This window comes from Amblyomma mixtum, chromosome 4 (assembly GCF_055824585.1).
Source record: "Amblyomma mixtum isolate Tamu chromosome 4, ASM5582458v1, whole genome shotgun sequence".
NCBI classification, from domain to species: Eukaryota; Metazoa; Arthropoda; class Arachnida; order Ixodida; family Ixodidae; genus Amblyomma; species Amblyomma mixtum.
Genome location: NC_143015.1, coordinates 32,682,444 through 32,704,123, shown reverse-complemented (window position 1 = coordinate 32,704,123; position 21,680 = coordinate 32,682,444). Strand labels below are relative to the sequence as shown.

At 46.1% G+C, this 21,680-nt stretch overlaps 1 protein-coding gene across 7 annotated transcripts in view; it reads right to left on the bottom strand.

Annotated features, from left to right (window-relative positions):
• The window catches only part of sick (sickie), a 973,111-nt gene that overhangs the window by 813,526 nt on the left and 137,905 nt on the right, over positions 1 to 21,680 (bottom strand). Inside the window, exon 1 of one of the 7 annotated variants that reach the window (XM_089586321.1) lies at positions 20,160 to 20,401. The exons of the other annotated variants lie outside the window; for them this stretch is intronic. Within the exon in view, the coding sequence (XP_089442447.1) occupies positions 20,160 to 20,243 (84 nt within the window). The 5' untranslated portion in view covers positions 20,244 to 20,401. Of the gene's footprint in view, positions 1 to 20,159; positions 20,402 to 21,680 lie in introns of those variants that run through there. 7 annotated transcript variants of the gene reach the window in all.

Sequence of the window (21,680 nt, the reverse complement as noted above, 5' to 3'; positions counted from 1 at the left end):
GCACGTTGTTTTGGCCAACGAGCGCACACCGCAATTCTTCTTCCTTGATGATCACAAGGTGATCACATGATTCCTGAGTGGTAGCGTCATGAAGCTTCTCGTTACGGCAAGAATACTGGCACCGCTATGAAGACAAAGCCGCTGGCACCAGAAAACCTGCCTGATGCGTGGACCGCTCCCAAAAAAGGAGTGTGGGTCGCAGCAACTTAAGCAAATAATCTCCTCTCCGCTGTTGACCCTGGCCCAGCAGAGCTGGCGATGTGGAGCGCCCTGCTTGGCTGTATTTAGGCAGAGCCGGCCGCCCGAACGGGCCCCTATTTGGAAGAAGCCAGACCACCCAGCCCGAGCCGCGGTGGCGCCGTGCTCCCGGGGTAGCCGTGGGGCGCGACCTACCGAAATAGACGCCCGATACGGGCCGGTTGGAGAGCGCGCTCGCTTTTGGGGTGAGATGCGCGGCTGCCGCGCGGCTTCTGCTTTAATAACGCTTGAATAACGTGCCCACTTGGTCAGTGACTGTCTTTTTTGTTCCCGTTTTACGCTGCCTAGCGAGATGAACTTCCGTCAACGCCTTGATTGAGGCCTGCGCGTGACAATTGAAGGAAGACGCAAGTATGCTGGTTTTTTCAGCGGCTGCCTCAAGACCATTCTTGGTATGCAAGAGGTTTGGACGTCTGATAACACTTTAGCCCTGCTCTAAATGATGTAAAAAGCGACCTTCATATGCAGGACAGGACAAGCCATTAATGAAGTCATCATCATCATCATCATCATCATCATCACCATCAGCCTGACTACGCTCCACAATGCCTCTCCATGCCTCTCCAATTAACCCTGTCCTTTTCCAGTTGCGGCCAATCCCCGCAAACTTCTTAATCTCCTCCGCCCACCTAACTTTCTGCCCTCCCCTACTACGCTTGCCTTCTCTTGGAATCTACTCCGTTGCCTTTAAGGAGCAGCGGTTATCTTGCCTTCGCATTACATGCCCTACGCAAGCCCATTTCTTCCTCTTGATTTCAACTAGGATGTCAGTAAGCCGTTTTTGTTCCCTCACCCACTCCGCCCTCTTCCGATCTCTTAACGTTACACCTATCATTTTCCTTTTCATACCTCGCTGCGTTGTCCTTAACTTAAGCTGAACCCTCTCTGCTAGCCTCCACGTTTCTGCCCCACAGGTGAGTACCGGTAAGATACAGCTGTTGTATACTTTTATCTTGAGGCATATTGGTAAACTACCATTCATGATTAATGAAGTGCTACCTCGCAAAGTTCTCTAACAGGCGCTCATTGGACCCAGGATTCCTGCAGCAGCCCTAGCATCTAATCGTGGATTTGCACCTGATTGTGATTTTCAATTCAAGCTATTCTCTTTTCAACTGTGACAAATGGTTGAAGGTTCATTGTAGAAAAAACCAGCGCTTACAAACACGGACAGAGGACAAGGGAAACAGACTGACGCCGTCAGTCTGTTTCCCTTGTCCTCTGTCCGTGTTTGTAAGCGCTGGTTTTTTCTACAATGGATCACCACCAACTCGCCCAATCCTCAGTTCTTCTGCGGTTGAAGGTTGAAGGTTTGTTTCCACAACCAGGTGTTGCGAGGACAGCCGGGGAAAAGGCTGCGTAGACAGCTTGAGAGGTCCTGGCTTCCTCTTACAGTGCAGTATCGACGGAGGCAGAGTACCGCATCAAACGAAATGTAAGGAGAAAAAACACGTAAGTTGGATACAGAGAATGAGACATGTACGTTCAGTACGCAGTAAATTGTGCTTGTAAAGTAGAAAAGAACTACATTAGATCAAAGACTCTATAAAGGTAAAGTCGGAGAGGAGAAAATAAAGGACAGCAAAATTGACAGGTGTGCTCTAACTCTTAATAGCAAGAAACAAAAAAAAAACTACACCAACATTTGGGGCAGTTCTTTCAGAGAAATATTGGATACATCAAGATTCCTGTGGCAGTAGAACTGGTTCAGAAGTGTCGGTGAGGTATGCTGCAACATTTGTTTGCCATAGTTTGTGCGGCATTTCTTAACATTCTAAGGCTCTACTGCGCGGGTATGATACACAGTTCTGCTTTGCTCTAACCCTGCAAGTGTAAGTAAGGAGTCATCATTTTTCATTATGGCGAGTTTACATTTATAGCACCGCCTATGGACTACATGGACTTCAAGGTAGTGCTCCGGTTCTTGCGAACTTCTGTCCTACACGATAGGCTGTGACTTCAACGAACACTGACTTTTTAGAGTGACTTCAATTTTCTGCTACTCTCTTCTCTCGTTCATTTTTAATCCCCTCACTCCTTTCCCCCTGTGTAGGGTAGCAAACTGGGTATTCTTCCGGTTAATCAACGCCTTTCCTCTTCTACCTCCTCCTGCATTTGTATAACATTGTGTTGATGAAAAAGGCTCGCAGTGTAGAAGAAATACGGTACTTTACATGCAATGCGCATTAAATGAGTATAATTCATTGGACACCCTCGCGCTTTGAAGGGCGGTTCGCATCTTTTGATATAATACGATCTGAATAACTCTTAAGGGCGCAGTAGGCCGGTGTGTGTTTTGCACGCGACAATTAAAGTTCACAACGTGATTTCTTTTGTTTGGTTTGCGTATGCCGACGTCCTGAATCAACTGTGAGTTAGAATTATGCTTTCTGTACTCCTGGTACAGCCCGCGCCAGCGACTTCCCGAGAAGCGCTTGGCCCCATGCAAGTTGTTGAGACTATACTGAACTGCGCTGAGCTTAACGAAAGATTGTACCTGGAAGGCTAGACGACTAGAGTCACAAAACTAGGTACTCCAAAGTATAGTCTACGCTTTTGAAGACACGCAACACCATTAATTCGAAAAAGACGTTGTGCAGGGCACAAGGCAACTGTCAAATGCTTTCAGTGTTGAAAGACTCCACCGCATTAAAGTAATAGAGAGGAGGCGGGGGCGGGGTGGGGGAAGGGTAGCGTAAGAGCCGACAACCAAACACGCAATGAGAGAGGTGTTTTCGCCTATCGGGCTCTAGCGTCTAAAACTACGCAGCTGATACGTTAACATTCTTCCTCCGAGGTGGCCAAGAATGGTACGCTGACAGAACTCTAAAAGTCGTTTTTTTTTTTTTTTGTGGCGAAGACCTCGCAAAAGTCTCCTTTTGTCTTAATCTAGGACAATGCAATCATACCAGGGTTTGTAAGCTTAGTTGAATACCTGCATACTTAGCCACAAATCCCTGCCAGTCTTATTCTTCGCAACGTGCAGCAATTCCTCTAAAAACAAAACATGTATTCATATCGGGTAGCGCACCCTGGTTTGAATGAAAGGAACAAGCCTGATTATTTTATTGTCCGTGCGTTTCGGTGACCGGCCCCAATAAGGACTTCTATCCTTATCTCTCCTTATCTTATTCGCGCGGAAAAATAGCAATAAATAAAATTTTTTATTCATAATCCGTCGCGCAAGGGTTTGTGCGTGGTTACCAAGTTCACGCAAGAATAAAGCATAAATGCGGCGCGTCGTGTCCGCCTTCTTCTATTGCTTTGTCACAGCTTAAAGCTTTTTTTGTGAATAGCGATTCGCACTCGCCTACGCCGCGCCTTTTGCCTCTCCTTGGTTCAGTGGTTTTAAAGAGGCGTTCCATGTAATGCATGTTCTGATATAAAGGCTATTTTCATTAACGTTATGACGAATTTTATTTCACATGTTCGTGGAACATCTTGAGACGAATTTTATATTAACCCAAGAGACGTAATCAGCAGAAGCAGTAGAAAGTTATGAGGTGGTAGCTCAAAGAAGACCTGAAAAATAGACGACTACCCCACGAGGCTTTCATTGTGCAAGTGGGTAATATCGCTCACTTATTCACACGTAATTAGCAAATATACTCCCGAGCTTCCCGAGTTGCGTAAAGGGGCGTGCCTGCCATCATAATTTTCTTCTTTTCTCTTTTATCCAAACAAGGCGCCACCTGCCTGCCCAAAGAATCCTTGTTTACCGACGCTAACCTCGAGCATCCTCGGCATCCCCGCGACAGCTCGTCTAAAGAGACGCATGGCGGTCATTAGCCGAGGACCCCGCCCCTGCATGCACGGGGGATTACCCCTGCTCCCTGCGAACCTTCGTCCACACAAGCTTGAACCGCACGCTTCAGTTATACACTGGAGTAGCAAAAATCCCTGTTGTGCGGCGAGAATTATTGTGCCACAAAATGCACGAGTGCATCGGGCCTCTGGAGGGTCCGCTGAGGGGGAGACGTGAAGCGGCGTGGCGGACCGGCGTTCGTGAATATTAATTGAGCCGATTCGTTAGCGGGCAAAGCTCGGCAGAAGCCGCATCGCTCCCCCGGGTGCAAACCCCGTTTTGTGCGCGTCCAGGGAAAAGCGTGCACCTGCTCAGAGAGGTATAGCGTGGGTTGCGCTCTGAGGTATTCAAAATGTGGTTTTGTTCTGGCCTTTTCGGTGCCCTGTGCGCTGTAGGGAATCAGAGGTTGAAGCCTGTCACCATTGCGTACTTGTTCTCGCTCACCTGTGCCACGCTGAGAAGAAGAAACAGTTGTCTTGGTTTGCTTGAGAATGTGTTTGCCTAATTAACATGAGTAGACCGAACGGTGTGTTTGCATTCATGCATCCGCAGTCACTTAAATATATATGTGAAAGGTTTTATACTAATGAAATGCGCATAATTATTAGTTTCAGTTGGTGCATAGCTGTCGTACAGTCATGCAGGAGTGCCTTTGTCTGAGAGGCTCTCTCCCGCTCGTGCACAATTCGTAGTTGCAAGTATTCAGACTTTTGATACAACTTCAAATCCCAACTTGGGTCAAAGTTTATTTTTTAAATCCGAATGTTTACACAAAATGTAATGTTGATTAGAACTCACACTTTTGCTGCAAAAGAAATGGGTACAAGAAGAGTTACACTACGGAGCATGTAATGCAACCTCTGATGATGTACGCAATATCAGAACCGTGAAGTGTATATAGGAACAGTGTCGGTCTTAAAATCAGCGTATACTTTACACTGGAAAAGATGAAGAGACGCAAACGAACATGTTGTGGGCCTGCTAGGCTCATAAAAGCACTTCTGACATTCACAAAATTTATATGTTCATAGGAACCTAAAATAAATTTGGACAAACGCAAACAAAAAAGCTGGAAACTGGCTTAGCAGAAAGATACTCTTTTGTAAGGAAACCAAATCCATGAGAGGAACCTTAATTTCAGATTCTCAGTATTTCATTCCCTGAAGGGAAATTCAGCTACAGGGCACGTCATTACAGCTATTTCGATTAAGTTAGTTGAATTTCAAAGTTAAGGTGTTATAACTGGTTAAAACATATATGGGGTTGAGCGTCTCAATACTGCATAAAATGCTACCGAGAGTATCAAAATATCAAATCTCACTCCTCTCCCTCTCTATTTTTACAGCTCTGAATTTACTCAATAACTCCCACAGTGGCTCAGTGGGTATCGAGTTCGGCTGCTGACCCGAAAGACGCAGGTTTGGCCCCGTCCGCGGCGGTCGCATCTTGATAGAGGCGAAATGCAGGAGGCCAATGTGCTGTGCAATGTCAGTGCGCGTCAAAGAACACTATCGAAATTATTCGTAGCCTTCGACTACGGCCGCCCTAAACTCCCAATAGATTCAGTCGCTTTGGGACTTTAGACCCAATAAGCCAAAAAGAAATTGGCACGTTTAAAGCAGACAGAATTATTTTGAATACCAACGTATACGAAAGCGCTAAACAAATTTCAAGGGTTTGGTACTACTGTCACACACCAGTATTCTTAAAAATCTTGAAAGATTATTTTTATAAAATAATCTTGAAACATTATTTTTATAAAATAAGCGCACTTTTCTGCTTTATTCTGGGAGCAAAATGCGTCTTTTTTGGATTGCTTTTTTGCGATGTCTTCACGCCATTTACGACCGTTCTTAAGCTACAAGTCACATAGAAATGACTATGAACGGAATCTTCATTGATAGTAAGAACACCGTTGAGCGACCAAAGCTGTTCTCTGGTCACTGAATATCAGCTGTGCTCAACGCTAATTGGTTGAAGGGAAATTGGTTGCGACTGGTGACAAGGTGGTTGTGCCGAGCTCAGAAGGAGTGGATTACTGATTCCAAGGGCGCTTACTTGAACCTTGTGAAAAGCTCATGGAGAGAACTGCCATCTAAAAACGGCGCACAGAAAAACACGCAGAACACAGGAAGAATGGACAGGACAAGAGCGCACTAGCAACTGAAGCTTGGTCGAAAAACACTTCTCACTCGGTAAGCATGCGCCAGGAAATTCAGCACGTGTCAACAACATCACCCCCCCCCCCAAAAAAAAACAAAAAACAACAACAAAAAAACGTGACGTTGCTGTACGATAGACAAATGGACTAAACCAAGATAAAATTTAAAAAAAATATGTAAGACAAGAATTAAGACAAGAACCTAAACCCCTGGGATGACCGAAGCACATAAACAGCACATGCGAAAGGCGAAACCTGCATGAAAGCGCTGCCACTCCTGCTATCAGATACCGAGGAACTTGCGCTCTTTTTCCAGCAAAAACACCGACGTGGAACTGACACACAAGTCGTCACCTGCGGCGATTATGTTCGAGGCCTCCAGTATCTCTCTATACACTCTTTTTTTACCGCGCACGATGATACTTGTCGCACCCAAGTTGGGCAGACAGCCGCCCTCGCCTAACTACCTAATACGCAATCACAAAAATGAACAAAGGAGGGGAAAACCTCAGGTTGCTAGAGCCAACATTTCGACAAGGGGACTTGTCTTCGTCTGGGCCCAGACGAAGACAAGTCCCTTTGTCGAAACGTTGGCTCTAGCAACCTGAGGTTTTCCCCTCCCTTGTTCATTTTTGTGATCGCAAAGGACCATCAACCACACCCTCTCTCTACCATACCTAATACGCAGGTATTCGAGAACACTGGATCAACAAGCTCAGCTTCAAATGCGGTCAGAAGTTGTTCGGAGAAAACATTGGTCTTTAAGTTTACGCCTGAAGCGCTTAAGATTATCGCAAAACACTATAAAGGTTATGCTAAGTTTCCAGTTTCTCGTAGAGCGTAGAGGAGGATCCGCTGTGGAGAGTGCACGACACCACTTCATTTCCTTTCTTTTTTCGGCCATTTTTCCCTAACATCCATCCTCTTGCATATTGCAACCGCGAAAAACGACGAGGGACGAACAGAGGAAAGCACAGGTTGCGCGGTTGCAATATGCACTCCATTGTCAACCCCAAACTAGCCCGCCTTCACTTGTTGCATCCATCCTCTTTCACTTCGAGGCGGCCAGTTTTTTCACAATTCCTATTTTTTGCTTGATCCAGCTCGTCGTTATTATTAATCGCAGTGCTACTATCACAACTATTCTTACAACTGCTTCAGCTATACAGGGCGAGCAAAAAACAAAACAATGTTGTCCTAAGTATGCCCAACTATCTAGCCAGCCATTAGGCCTACATATTAAGAAAGTAAGCAAGTGGAACACTTTGCGGAAAACAAGAGTGTATACCCTGCTAAGGGCCTTTCGTTCTTTCCTAAGCTCACCGCCAGGGGATATCCTCTTCCGCAGACGCCTTTCACTTTCTTCTTCCTCCCTTCACCCTCACTCTTTCTCGGAGAAAAAGCGAAAGGAAGCCGCTCGCATAATCCGGTGATTTGGGAAGTGTCAAGAATCCATAACTCACGCCTTGTCGGCGGACGCCTGCAAATGCGCCAGGTATTAGCCGGAAAAGATTCGAACACACAGTTGCCTTCCTTCCATCCTCCCATTTTCCATTTTTTTCTTTATTTCTTTTTATACTGCCGGTTATGCCAAGCTCCGGTCCACCTTTTTATAGCGTTGCCAACACTCAGGGCACGGGGCCGCAGCGGAGGGCGTTCACGCGGCTTTCTGGGCATGGTTCGCTCCGAAGAGCCCGGCGCCCTAAGCAGCGTTCATCGTTTTCGAAGTATCCTGTTACGTCCCTGTGTGCAAGATTTCCAGGACTTAGCCTCGTGTCTAGCGCTCTTTTCTGCCACTTTGTCTTTTGGGGTGTATGGCCATAAGGAGGCTCCACGAAGGAAGCAGGGAAGACGGCGTGTAACGGGAAGAAATATTAAAAAAAGAGAGAGAAGATAGCGGATGAGAGAGAATGAGGGCGTACGAGCAGGCGTCGCCTCGAAGAAAAATGGCGCCTTGAATTATGAATGAGTCCCCTCGAAGGCCCACGGGCGTTGGTCCTTACGTGAGTCCGTTGCAGGTGAAAGGCTCTGCCGGAGTGCAGGTCATCGCAGCGCTTCGGACGCGGGGTTAGGTGATTTTAAGGATCACTCGGCGTGGTCGCGTACCAAGTCTCGACGCACGCTAACCGATAGGAGCAGGAGACGCGTGTAGTGAGTGCGCCTTAAAATCGCGCATCAGTGAGCTGTGAAGTTTGGAATGCGTTCACTCTAAAGACCATCGAGGAACACAGCTACTCGCTTAGAGGTACACTTCTGAGCTTCTTCCAACGAAACTTGCTTAAGACTCCTTTTAAGGTCTCCTAAGCGCATTAGATACCCGCGATATTGTGAATGCAGTGGAAAAAGGCACACCCGAGAGAACAGGAACGCGCTCACAACAACCGCTCCGTCTTCCCACATCTGTTTAACGATTGAATAATACCAACACGCGCAATCATCTTCGCTTTAAACAGCGTCTGTAGTTACCTACAGCCTTTAGAGTTTGCTCCGGAAAAACATCACATTTTATTTATTTATTTATTTATTTACTTATTTATTTATTTATTTATTTATTAAATAAAAATCCTGCATGTCCAAGCAGGATAGGGAAATACATACAGGGGGAAAAGCAAAGCAAATATGAGAGTACTGAACAATATGTACACCACAAAATTGGCAATGAAAAATTCAATCGAAATTGCGGATAGAGCTTTTAACTGTAAGAAATGCCCCATGTCAGATTTATTCGCCCCAATTTGCTGAGAACGAAAGTCCATTTTACTGCGCATCAAGCGGATCCCAGTGACGCTAAACGCTTTTCAGTGGGTGGCTCTTGTGCTAATAGTGCACTGAGTGCAGTACTGAGTACAGTACACTGAGTACAGTACAGTGACTGAGTACAGCATGGTATTATACGCAGCCTCTCGCTGTCGCTAGCTCTACTTTTTTTTTTCGTTATGTTCTCACAGCAATCCAAAACGTAGTTCCCTTTCTTCACCGGAGTAAGTGGAGTCCAGCCCGCCGCGGTGGCTCAGTGGTTAAGGCGTTCGTCTACTGACCCGGAGTACCAGGTGTCGAACCCGACCGCAGCGGCCGCGTTTCGACGGAGGCGAAACGCAAAAGGCGCCCGTGTGCTGTGCGATGAGAGTGCACGTTAAAGATCCCCAGGTGGTCGAAATTATTCCGGAGACCTCCACTACGGCACCTTTTTCTCTCTTTCTTCTCTCACTTCCTCCTTTATCCCGTTCCTTATGGCGCGGTTGGGGATTTCACCGAGGTATACGAGAGTTACTGCGTCATTTCCTTTCCTCAAAACCAAAATTCAGTTTTCGAGAGGAGTTTCTCAACCACTTTCGCACATGCTTAAAGCAGCCAAAATACATAACAGTTGCGTTGACTTCCATGTGAAGTACAGAAACGTGCGTACAAAGGCGTTTCAATAGTAGTGCCCAGGAGTCCCGCGCACCCCTCTCCGTTCAAAACACTCTAGACAAACAGCTAGCAACTAACAACTGACAATAGTACCTGTGTTGGAAAAGAAAGGAGAACGCCACAAACCGCGAGAAAGTCGTCTGATCTAGCTGTCGTTTCAAGAAAAACTACAACTCTTGTGTTATTGCGTAAGCTGCGTGACAGCGACTGCTGTGGTGTCATAGCGTAGCCATAGGACTAGAGCGCACTGCCTGCTTTGTCTAACGGTGGTAAATGCTTCGCCTCATCCTGCCGCTGTACATGCTTGCGCTCGTGCTCGATTCATGACGTCACTCATAGCGTCAGTTAGGACCACCCGACCTTGCGAAAAAATGTAAAAATTTCTACTGGCCTACAATTCTGTATAAGATATTTAAGAATAAAAGTTTGATATATACAAACAATTGCGTGTTATGTTTACATAACTATGTTATGTATGTTATGTTGTGTTTATGTTAAGTTCACATGCCTAATCATGAGCTGAAATATTTTGTTTCAGCTTTACCAATATCCCCCAAGAGAAAAGTATACAACAGCTGTATCTCACCGGTACTCACCTACGGGGCAGAAACGTGGAGGCTAACAAAGAGCTTAAGTTAAGGTCAACGCAGCGAGCTATTGAAAGAAACATGATAGGTGTAACGTTAAGAGATCGGAAGCGGGCGTAGTGGGTGAGGGAACAAACGCGGGCTAATCACATCCCAGTTGAAATAAGGAGATAAGGAGTAAGAAGTGTGCTTGGGCAGGGCATGTAATGTGAAGGGAAGATAACCGCTGGTCCTTAAGAGTAGTGGAGTGGATTCCACGAGAAGGCAAGCGTAGCAGGGGGTGACAGAAAGTTAATTGGGTGGATGAGATTGAGAAGTTTGCGGTGATAGGGTGGCCGCAGCTGGCAAAGGACAATGTTAATTGGAGAGACATGGGAGAGGCCTTTGTCCTGCAGTGAGCGTAGACAGGCTGGTGATGATTATGATGAATTTATGTATGTCTTGTTTGTTTTGCCTTTTTGTGAGGTGTTGTACCAGTCATATATGCGTGTTTATAAGTATTTTCACGTCCTTAGCCGCATGATGTTACTCTGCCCTGCGTTCTGGGAGGTTAGGGCTTCTCAAGATGTTCTCACTGAAAACTACCTGGCCTTCTCGCCGGAGTCTCCTGTTGCAGAATAAATTTTCAATTCACAATGTCGAGACGTTGTTGCATTACTGCATAAAGTGGCACTACAACTGCATTAAATATTTCCAAATCGAATGGCAGGCATGTATAACACTCACCTCGGCGATGGTTTTTCGCGCGTTGTGGAACTGCGCAGCTGCCATAACCCTTTCGCGGTAAGCGTCCAGGGAGAGGGAGGTTGGTCGACGGGCTGCCATCTTTTGTTTTTAGTTAGTACACGGTCACCGTCTAGAGTGGATCCTTTGTGACATTCCCTTGTTTGCCGCAGATATGAAACGCCGAAGAGTTATCACCGATGGCAGCAGTTGCCAGCGAAGGAAGCAGTGGAGTGTCACATCACGGGAGATGCTTGAAGCCTCAACTTCTGCTCACGACTGAGAAGTTTTGAATTCTCCGTTGCCTCTCAGTTGAAGACAGCATAGCACAAAGAGTTCTATATGCCAAACGTATATATGCCAAACGTGGCCAAGACAATGCCGCTTCCAAGATGAAGGCTATATTTGGAGGCTTTGGCATTCATTATGCATGTTCAAGAAGCAAAATCTAAGTAGGAGCCGCAGTTTTAAAATGTTTCACCGTGAAGCATTCTTTTCTTGCTACTCTTTGAACAAAGAAGATGAAACCTTCTGGCAAAAAAGAAACAAACTCCGAATGAGATGCGTGCAACACGATGTGAACCCTGCGGAAGGTGGTAGAAACAGTGGTCCTATTAACCAAGGTTTAAAATTATTATCCGAGCATCGAATGATAAGAATTTATAATTTAAAAGAAGCGTCCAAACCTTCATCATCGGTTTATGCGGAAAAGAGCTGCCAAGAAATATAAGAAGCGAGCACATTTTACACACCCTTGAATACCTTCACTGGATACCAATGCCAAAGCTGAAAAACATCGTTCAAAAATATACATATACATATATTTTTTTTCATTTTCAACCGAAAAGTCAAATCCGCTTCAACATAAAGATATGCGGGGTCTAATAGCGTGGCTGGTAATGAACAATGCACGAGAGATCGAAAAAGCTGCACCGCCATCGTTTGATCGCAATAAATGACCTTATGCAAACGATTTCAGGAAGAAACATGAAAGAAAAGAAATGAACAAAAAAAAGTTGGAATTACAAAAGTCTACCTGCACAACGAGCACAACGGTAGAGGTAACAGAAAATCAAGGAAGAAAGGTGGGCTAATTGCATTTGGCCTATACGGAGGAGGCACAGGTAAGAAAACCAATCAACTTTGTCATGAGTCGTCAAAACCAGAGGAGCTGCACAAAATATCAAAGCGATGGTAGCGGTGAGACCCCTAGTAAGAACCGCTGCAGGTAGTCCACGAAAAGCGTTTTCAAGCGAAGTAGACTCACTGTGCTGAAATGCAGAATTTCAAGCACGAAGAAATGGAAGTTTACAGCAATTCTGCGTTCTTTTTTCTGAATACGCGAAACGAATATCACCAAATCTTTCTAAAAATAAAGGACAATAGAAACGCTGCTTTCGAAACAAATGTACAACACCTAAACCCAAATGATGAAACAACAATAAGGTCACTTCAATCAAGAACATCGATTTTGAAAAAATAAACGGAATCCTGCTAAACAATTCAAGTAAGATGAACTTGGTTAGGACCATCGATGTTCAAAGCAGCCGGAGCTCAACATCTAACAACGCTACGAAGAAACACCAAGTGCTTAACAGACCATTGCAAAGTACCGAGGGCCGTCCGTAGTAATTTCCTGGCATGAACATGTGAAAGGCTTGCAGCGTAGTGAAAAAAAATCAATGAAGTCCTTTAAGCATGTCATCTCGTATTCTGCAGCTTCAACCGGTCTGTTTCGCTACCATTGAAAAGAGCGGAAGCCCATAGGCCATCACAGATCCAAACACGAACGGTTGATACGCCGAAGTAATAGCAGCAGCGGCAGAAGCAGACGTGAAGCGACCGACGAGATGCACTCTTCGTGAGGCCTGTCACGGGCACTTGTAATCACCGTACGCGCACGAACACCGCAGCGGCGTTATGGGCGCAGCACACAACACCAAAACCCGCACTCACTGCGAAGGCGAACAACGTCATGATGTATCCGTCATACGGCGGCTTCGCCGGGAGAGGCGCACCGACATCAATCCTCAATCAATACTAAAAGAGGCCCAGTGCACACGCAACGCTACACGCCGTGTTCCCACCAGCTTCCCTCGCCCAGTTCGAACCGCTTTATCTGTTTGCTTTTCGGTCTTTCCTCAGTGACCCGGCATTTGCGTTCTTATCAATTTTCCACGTTTCCGCGGCGGAGAGGTGGTGAAAGGGAGAGCCGCAGCGGTGACACCTGTCGGCGGGAGAAAGCCGGAATTTCCTGCGGGGCGACGCGTCGGGACCGCTACGTGGTGCTACCCCTGAATAGTAACGTGCAGTGTACCGAGATCTTCACACGCAGCCACAAACACAACTTTGTTTTTGGAAGGGGCTTGTGCGAGGAGCCTCTGTATGGGCCATCAGCAGTGCGGTATGCCTGTTTTGCCTTGACTGAATAGATACTGCTTGACATGTACTCCCACAATGGTGAATCTAAAGCATTGTGTCGCACAAGTTTATTGTCGACCGAATAATGTAGTATAAATTGTGCATACAGGCGGGTTCAGTATGTGATCGGCTTCATGCCGTATCTTATTGGGAGGCTAACCCCGTCATTGAAAGATCATGCGTAATTTTCCAATAAGCATTCAGCGTAAAATAGCTTGATCAACAGCAGTAACAAGTTTGAGCGCAGCGTTGGATTTAAGATTGTTGAATGAAAGTGGGAGCACCTCTTAGCTGGTTGTAAAGGCCTCAATTTTTTTTTCCGGTTACTCTAAAATTCACGGCACATTCTCTAATAAAGTATTCTTGAGCGGTGTTTTATTTTTTAGAAATGCCACAGAACACTACAATCACGGGCCCGAACCATAGGCCTTAAAACGTCAGCCCAAACTTTACCCAACAGACGTTGCGAAGTGGTGGAATATTTCTTCGAACGAATATCGGGCGACGATCTTGCAGTTGCTTGCGCTTTGGGGACTGATGTCTGAGTAGGACCAAAGACAAGGGATTTTTCACAGGTCAGTAGTAAAGAACGGTTCGTACGCATAATGTTATGACACTCTGCCCTGTTTTAGCTCTGCTTTGCAGGAAATAACTATTGGCTACATTGAAACCAAGCGCAGTGTTTTATATTCTAAATCGTATAAGGCATGAGAACTCTCTTGCGGCAAGCGACCGCACACAAGCACCAACAAGGATCAGCACTGCACCTTATTTAGACGGAAAATGCTGCTTTTCGGCGAGTTCTATGAACCGTGAAGGTGTCATGGTGAAGAGGAAAAGGTAACGGTCAACGCCTCCCAAGCCCCCCGAGTGACACACGCCTGCGAAGCGGTGAAGGCGTGTTGCAACGACGCCTATTGGGGTGTGTTTGGCGTTTTATCGATAAAATGTGGAGCGTCTGAACGCTTGTGGTGTAACCAGCATTCGTAAGATAGGCTTGCATGACTGGTCGCGGCGCAATTGAAGCGGAACCGTAAGTTAGTGCTGTACAAGTGCGCGACCGTTACGAATAGCAAATTGTCTATTTCGTGGGCTAGCAAAAAGTTACACAGAGCTACGCACTCTTCAAGGTCAGGCATGTTAGCAAAACAATGGTTGGAAGATATGTACGGTTCTATTGGAATTAATGTGCCTAAAGAAGGCTCTCAAAAGAACTCAGCATAACTAAACGAGGTAAAGAGAATCAGTCATGAGAACTTATCGCACACTTTCAAAGGTTAAGTACGAGGCCTCTTCAAGGTCGACCGGGCAGCACTTACATTTTACCCTGTTACCATTAGCATAATTCATTCGTCACGGTGTCCGACACTCAATTTATCTACGAAGCGCGCGACCAAGTCCCGAGACAGAAATTATGTATTGGTTTCTTTTGATCTTTTCTCTCTTTATAGGGCCCAGTTATCTTCCTTACCTAGACACAAAAAGCCAGACGCCTCACCAGACGACACTGATATAAAACTGTATGACATTAGAAAAACATATTTAGGGGTATTGGTGCTATGCATTCGCGGCCCATTAGCTACATAATATTTAAAGTGGCGCGAGGGGACCAAATTTGCTAGCGTTTGCTAGTTCTAACAGTAAATTTACTCCACGTGGCCTGTAATGAAAAAAAAAATGCTCAGTGCATTAGCGACATTCCTAAAAATTTGAATTTACTCGGAAGCACGAACTTCTTGGTGATGTTAAACATTGTCACGTGATGGTGACAGCACCGGGGGCAGCCCATGGGCAGACTGAGGTGCCACTAAAACCGACTCCCTACTGGGCTGACTTGCGCCCACAGTCAACTGAACAACTCGGCGTTGGCGATAGCAACAAAAATGACCGGCAGTCGTCAAAGGAGAGAATCCCGCTGCACTCGGGCACGCTCGATTTTAAACTGACAAAGAGTGTCCAAGATAAAATACGAAAAACAACCGCAAGAATCTCGGACAAAGTACAAGCAGTTTCATGCGGCTTCAATTATTCGAGACAAATCTGGTCGCACCTCGCAACACAAAGAGAGCGATAAGGCCCATTGCCGGCATCTTTGACCATGAACAAACAAACATTTGAAGCCTTGGCGGCCATATATAATTTGAAACATACGAACAAGTTCTGTGCAACTGCAAACTTCAAAAAGCAACTAGTTAGGCGGATTCAAAGAAGACAAGTCTGCATCGGTACAGTGGGAAACTTAGTGCAAAACTTCTATTTTCGCGAACAGAAGTAATGACCGAATTACGTTGAGCTAATAAGAAAAAAAGTAATTTTTCTAGAAAAGAACCGAAAAATACGGGTGAAAAATTACTGGAGGAAGTGCGGAGCTTACCTTTAACTGAACAGAATCCTGTATTTTTTTCCGTAGCACAGGGATCACTTTCACCTTTGCTTCTCGCATACCGAAGCTTTCTTATGCAGCAGTTGTAACACTGTTGGCGAGGAACTTTCAGTGTTGGCTTCCTTCCAAGCGAGGCAACTTAAAGCCGACTTGATGCTGCGCTTGAATGCACGAAGTTAATGCGCAAAGAAATTTCTGTGTCCGGGCACAGCGTAAGTGTCTTGGTGTAAAGATGAACGTGCACGAAACCACAGAAAAACATCGCTGGAATTACAGGGAACACAAATGACTGCACAACCGATTCACGCCAGCAGACGGTCATTTAAAGAATTGATCGTCACTCCATAAGCGAGGTTGAAAAAAAGTGGAACTCGTGAAAGAAAAACGATACCACTAGAAACGAAATGTAGGGTTAGCTAACGTGATTGTTTATGCCCAAAATGGTTAGCAAGCAGAGCATGGTCCTTGACTGACGTGTTTCAGATATACACTGCACAGTGACGAAAGAAAAACGCAGGAACCTGTATCGGTAAGTGCATGACGTCATCTTGCTACCTTAGTCGGCCATACTGTGCTTTGTTTTCATAGTCATTTGCCCTAAAGATAACTCTTGTAACATCTTCCTGAAGAACACCAGGGGACGCTTGGTACCTGTAGAATGAGCTGTTTTGGTGTATCTGAATATTTTCAAGCATTGCAGGACCCAATTCAGATAGCGAAAATGAAAGACGCCCACTGTTTCAAACTACCGGATATAAACTCGTGGCTACCGCTGCATACATCTTCATGTCGCTTACGTTTTGCATTCAAAATCAGGTAAACTGGATGAACGAGAATCAGTCTAAAATGAGCCGTCGCAAACCGGCTACTGGTAGGTTTGGTTCACATTCACTAATGTGTGGACTTGACAACGGCTGCAAGAAGCGTGCGTCCTTTCTGAGAAGACGTGGATTGCATGAATGAGATTAAAATTTCAGTCCAGCATTGAACATCAGCCACTCAATGTTGACCACGTCCGTTGACCAGTGAGACTATCACCGCTATCAATGGAGGCCAGAGGCTGTAGGGGATACGCGCACTTCCATCGATGAAATTTTCACGTCACGTGGCAAAGGAACTGCCTCATTAACACCATATGCACTCTTTACAGACAGCGACGACAGTATTCCAAAAGAGCTGTGAAAAGGTTGATGTGCACAGGAGCACTTGAGGCGATGGTCGTGTCCAGCATCAGCGTAGTATCCGCTAAACGATGGCCAATCTGGGCGCCTAGCTCACCGTAAGTTGCCTCGTGCACAAGGTGAACATGGCACCGTTCTTCATAAGAACGCATCCAGAGAAGTGCTTGCTCCACGCCAGCATCGATGAAGGCTGACCCGCCGAAAGGCTCCAGCACTGACCGGTACGACGTGGCTCTCGCAGAGTGGTCATTCCAAAGCTGACTTTCCCCACCTCCCTTCTTCAGCCAACACCACCACGAACTCGCAGCACTGTGCTAATTTCCAAACTGCGTTCACTCGGAAGCCACAAACTGGCGGAATCGCTGGAATGCGGAAGTTTCAGCAGCCCGGCAAGCACGAAAGAGTCAAAGCACAGCACCCAGTTGGGCGAAGCTCTGAGCGCGGGCACCGGGGCTTCGAAAAGTCCGCACAGACCGCACCGTGAAACACGAGCCCTCCGACGTAGGGGGAAAGCACACGTAGTGGGGAAGGAAAGGCCCGGCGGGAGTGTGGGAAAGTGGGACGTGGGGAAGCGTCAAAGCGAGAGGAGCTTATGTGCGCCGCGGTTCATATCGATCCTCGGGCAGCGGTGGGCAGACGAGAAGCGTGCGTGCCAGCGCTGACAGAACGGGGGAAACCCATTGTTTCTCTTTCCCCCCTTTCGTTTTGTCTTTCCTTTTCTGCCTCACTTCCCTCGCGTCGCGTTTCCAGACGGCGACGCGAGCGCCGGAAGAAGCGGTCAAGGGAAGCCCCAGGTGAAATTCGATCGCTTCCCGCGGGTTTCTCTTTTTCGAGACCTCGTCGCGCGTTTTCCTCCGAACGCTCGCTTTCGCACTGTTTCTCTTGGTATCTCTATCATCAAAAAAAGAAAGGGAACAAGGTAATTATTCCGTGTGAAGAATAGTGCTTACGACAAGAGGTGTGCAAGTTTTGAGAAGGTCCGAGACAAAGTTTTCAATTTATGCTCAGGTGTACCGATATTGTGATATTGAAGGGACGAGACATTCTAAATGTTATTTAATTCTATAAGCCGCGTATTGCAGGCCTTTGTAAATGTGACACATTAGGAACAAAAAGTTTTGTGGTCTCGACACTGGACTCCCTTGGAGTTTTTAGGATGACTGTTGCAGACAGCTCGCTCCAGTTTTTGGCGGTGCATTGATTCCGAGACTACTAGGAACAAACATGACTGCTTCCTTCCGTCGAGAGAATTCGGATTTTTTTTAATATTCACACCTCTTTAAAAGTACAAATGGAATCAGAACGTAACAAAAATATTAATGTAGAGGAAAACTACTGGCGTAATAAAAAAATGAGAGGTTCATTTGAGTTGATCTTTATTTAACAATTCATAAGAGGTATATCGCATGAAAAATAGTCAACGTCGTTTTATCTTGCGGCTAATCATGAATTATTGTATGTTAGCATGGTTAGCCCTTGATTTGCATGGTATGACTCGTCTTTCAATGCCTTCGCTTGATCTGAACTGCCTTACCTAAATCGAGTCATCGTATGACGTCAGTTTGCGTGATACTGGATCATTTTAGACTTCTGCTGCCGTAGATTTCGCCATTATCTTCATTCACACGTCCCTAGGAGTCCCCACACCAATCCTGGAGCAGTGGTGCAGTGGTTTAGCGATGCGCCACTGCCGTGCTGCCATTGGTCGCGCTTGTGAGACCCAGAGTGCTCTTCCGGAAGAGTTTCTTGTGGCCAGTCGTTAAATAAACTGCCACCTACCACAGTGGTCAAGTCCAGACCATCCCACTGACCAGAACGGGGACCGCGCAAACTGACAGCAAACCGCTTTTTGGCTGAGTGTAAGCCTTAGTGCTACAGTGAACAAAAAAGCTGCTTGCATGGCCATGAGTGATAGCAGAGGTGCTACCGTGAGCACCATATACCGAGTGTTTTAGCGAACACTTCCAAAAAATAAAAAAAATGGACTTTTTGGGGATTTAGGATAGAAACATGGCTTTTGCGGCATAGTATTATATTACCAGTGTCGGCGAAGAACAGAAAACCGGTGAATCGCCTTAAGAAGTAAGCTGGTTAACTCATTATTTATAATTAGCCTGTTAATTAGTATAGTTAGGCGCCTAGTTGCGAGCAGAGATTTGTAGCCGGTTGTTAGTAACAGCCTACCAGCTTTTAGAATTTCGAAAAGCGATTACGCTTGGCGCTGTGACTGAAGAAAATTCGGCTTTTTAGACTAGTTACGAGCACTGGAGGGGTTGGTTTGCCCGCACGCTTTCGGAAGCGCACGTACTTCGCGCATCCTTTCGAAAGCGCATGTAAAAGAACAAAAATGTCGGTTACTACGACTGGAAGAATCTCACTAACATTAAATGAAAGGAAAACGGTCGTATTTTAGACCTTTACGCATTTGAACAGGCCGTATCATGTTTTAAGTAATAAATCAGCGTAGACCTTGCTTAAGGTTGCTGGATTGTGCGATCAAGTTTTCACAATTTGCAAAAGCCTCATGTACTTGAATAAGAAATCCTGATCACAGCGCGTAAAGAAAATTTTCATCTTGGAATAGTCTACGAATTTTAAAAACCAGAATGAATTTTTGCGCCAAAAAGGTAGCAAAAGTTTACGTTGAGTAATAAAGTTTGTTCTACTGCCCTTGCGCGCGTATTAGAAATACAGCAGCCCAAGGCTTCTTCATGCTCTATGTATGCCTAGTACGGACCTCTAAAGGGATGAAGACAGAAGGTTCGGAAGACCAGCTCTAGCTTGAGCTGGTCTCTGGGTAGGGCTGAACCAGAGCTGGGCTGAGAGCTCGCAAAATAAAAGTGGCAACAAAGTGACCAATCACAGGCGTCCACGGTGTGCAAGAATGGCGGCTATCTTCAACTGCGCTCAAAAGCCAGGACTGAGACTAGATTTCGGAATGGAACAAGCTGCCTGAGGAAGTCGTGTCCATATTATCAAATGATTCATTTTCTTCCATGCTGTGACATTTTTTATGTATAATAATTCCGTGTTCTTTCTATCTCAATGCTATCTTTTTTGGTAACCACCTGCTCGCAGTGACATTTGTGTACTTTTTCTTCTTCGACCACCCCACTGTAATGGAAGACAACGGCGCGGTGGGTATGATGATAAATAAATAAAAAAAATAAATATTTACACGACTACATTAAGAACGCCTCAACACAACGCTCGAATGGCGTGCACTTACCTCCGACAGCGTCCTTATTTTCTTGTACCTGGCTGAAATGGCATGAAGGCGCTGGTGGACAACATCCGCTGGCGGTCTCAGCATGGTTCCTTCGAGGATTACTCGTCGCGAACACGAAAACTGTCTCGATTTTGGTCGTTCGATGACTTCACAGGATTGCCGGTGGTCAGAGATTGACGGAAAGTTTCGTCGCTTGGAGCTTGTTTTAAGGCATTTAGAACGCTTTCAACTTTTCCTCTCAGTTGAACTGCCAAGCGTTTGGTCGAAGGCTCTGTGGTTGTTGCATGTTTCCAAGACAACCAAGGCTCCACACCTAGGGAAAAGTTCGCGCAGTTTCTAGAGCACCCTACGCGGAGGAGGGTACGAATCTAATGTCCACAGCTCTGCTATCAAGTGGAAAAGATATGGACAGCTATCCGAGGTTCCATAATTAACACTTTTGATCGTAAATTTAGTTTCTTCAAGACTATTGAAGTAAGTGCTTGTGAAAATACTACGCCCCTTGAAAAATATACAGGCGTCGACAAGAGACCTCATAACTGGGAAAGGAGAAATTTCTGACAGTATTCAATGCAACACTGTCCTTAAGAGCGGCTTAAAAATTGCGCGAAGTGATTATATAGAACTTGGAGCTTCTTCTTAGTTGGGTACAATTCCGGAGGCCGATGCTTTGCAATCTCCTGGGCCTAACTGGTAGGTAATATATTGTTTACAGATAAGAGACGCAGAACAACAGCTGGTGGTCATTCTAACTCTAGAACAAATCCTTGTGCGAGTTTCGAAGTTGAAGCGCTGAAAGCATTATCCACGTCTTCTCCTTGATGGCTAGCCGGTGACCGGTGGTTCCTCACACTCGTTGAACACGATGCTTCAAGACATTGCACAGACACGCACAAAAGACGACGATGGCAGAACACCGAGAGTATGCCGAAAGATCTGCATGTTTTCAAACCCGAAACGCACAGCCCCTGGCCAGGGTCAACAAACTTTCACAGAAACGCATGGGAACACGTGCGGCCAAGACGACGCCAGCAGACGACCACCTTGTTCCAGTGGCGGAACACGAGGGAAACAGTCGTCTGCTAAGCGCAGCCGCATCAGCGCACTCAGCTCGCGTCACTTCCGCCTTGGGCTCGACGAAGAGCCCGCGGTTGGTGCAGGGGCACCAAATTTAAACCGGCCTCCTCTTTTGTGTAAACACGAAACGGCGGCCGCGTTTCGCCAAACAGAAGTGGAAACGGTCTGAAACAAGCGAACTGTGGTGTGCGAAGCGCAAAAAAGACGCCTCTCCACTCCTTTTTCTCGTGTCTCGTCTGTCAACAAACAGACGAGAAACTGTGTGCCGCGTCGATTAACAGATGGCTCAGACTAACCCCCTCGCTCTTTTCCTTTGGCAAGAAGCCCCGGCGCGTTTAGAATAGGGGGTGCTGGCCGATTTGGCTTGTGCGGAATTATCTTTTTCGTCTGCGCTTTTTGTGCGGAGTGGTAGAGAGTCGAAACTCACTTCTCATGCGAATAAGG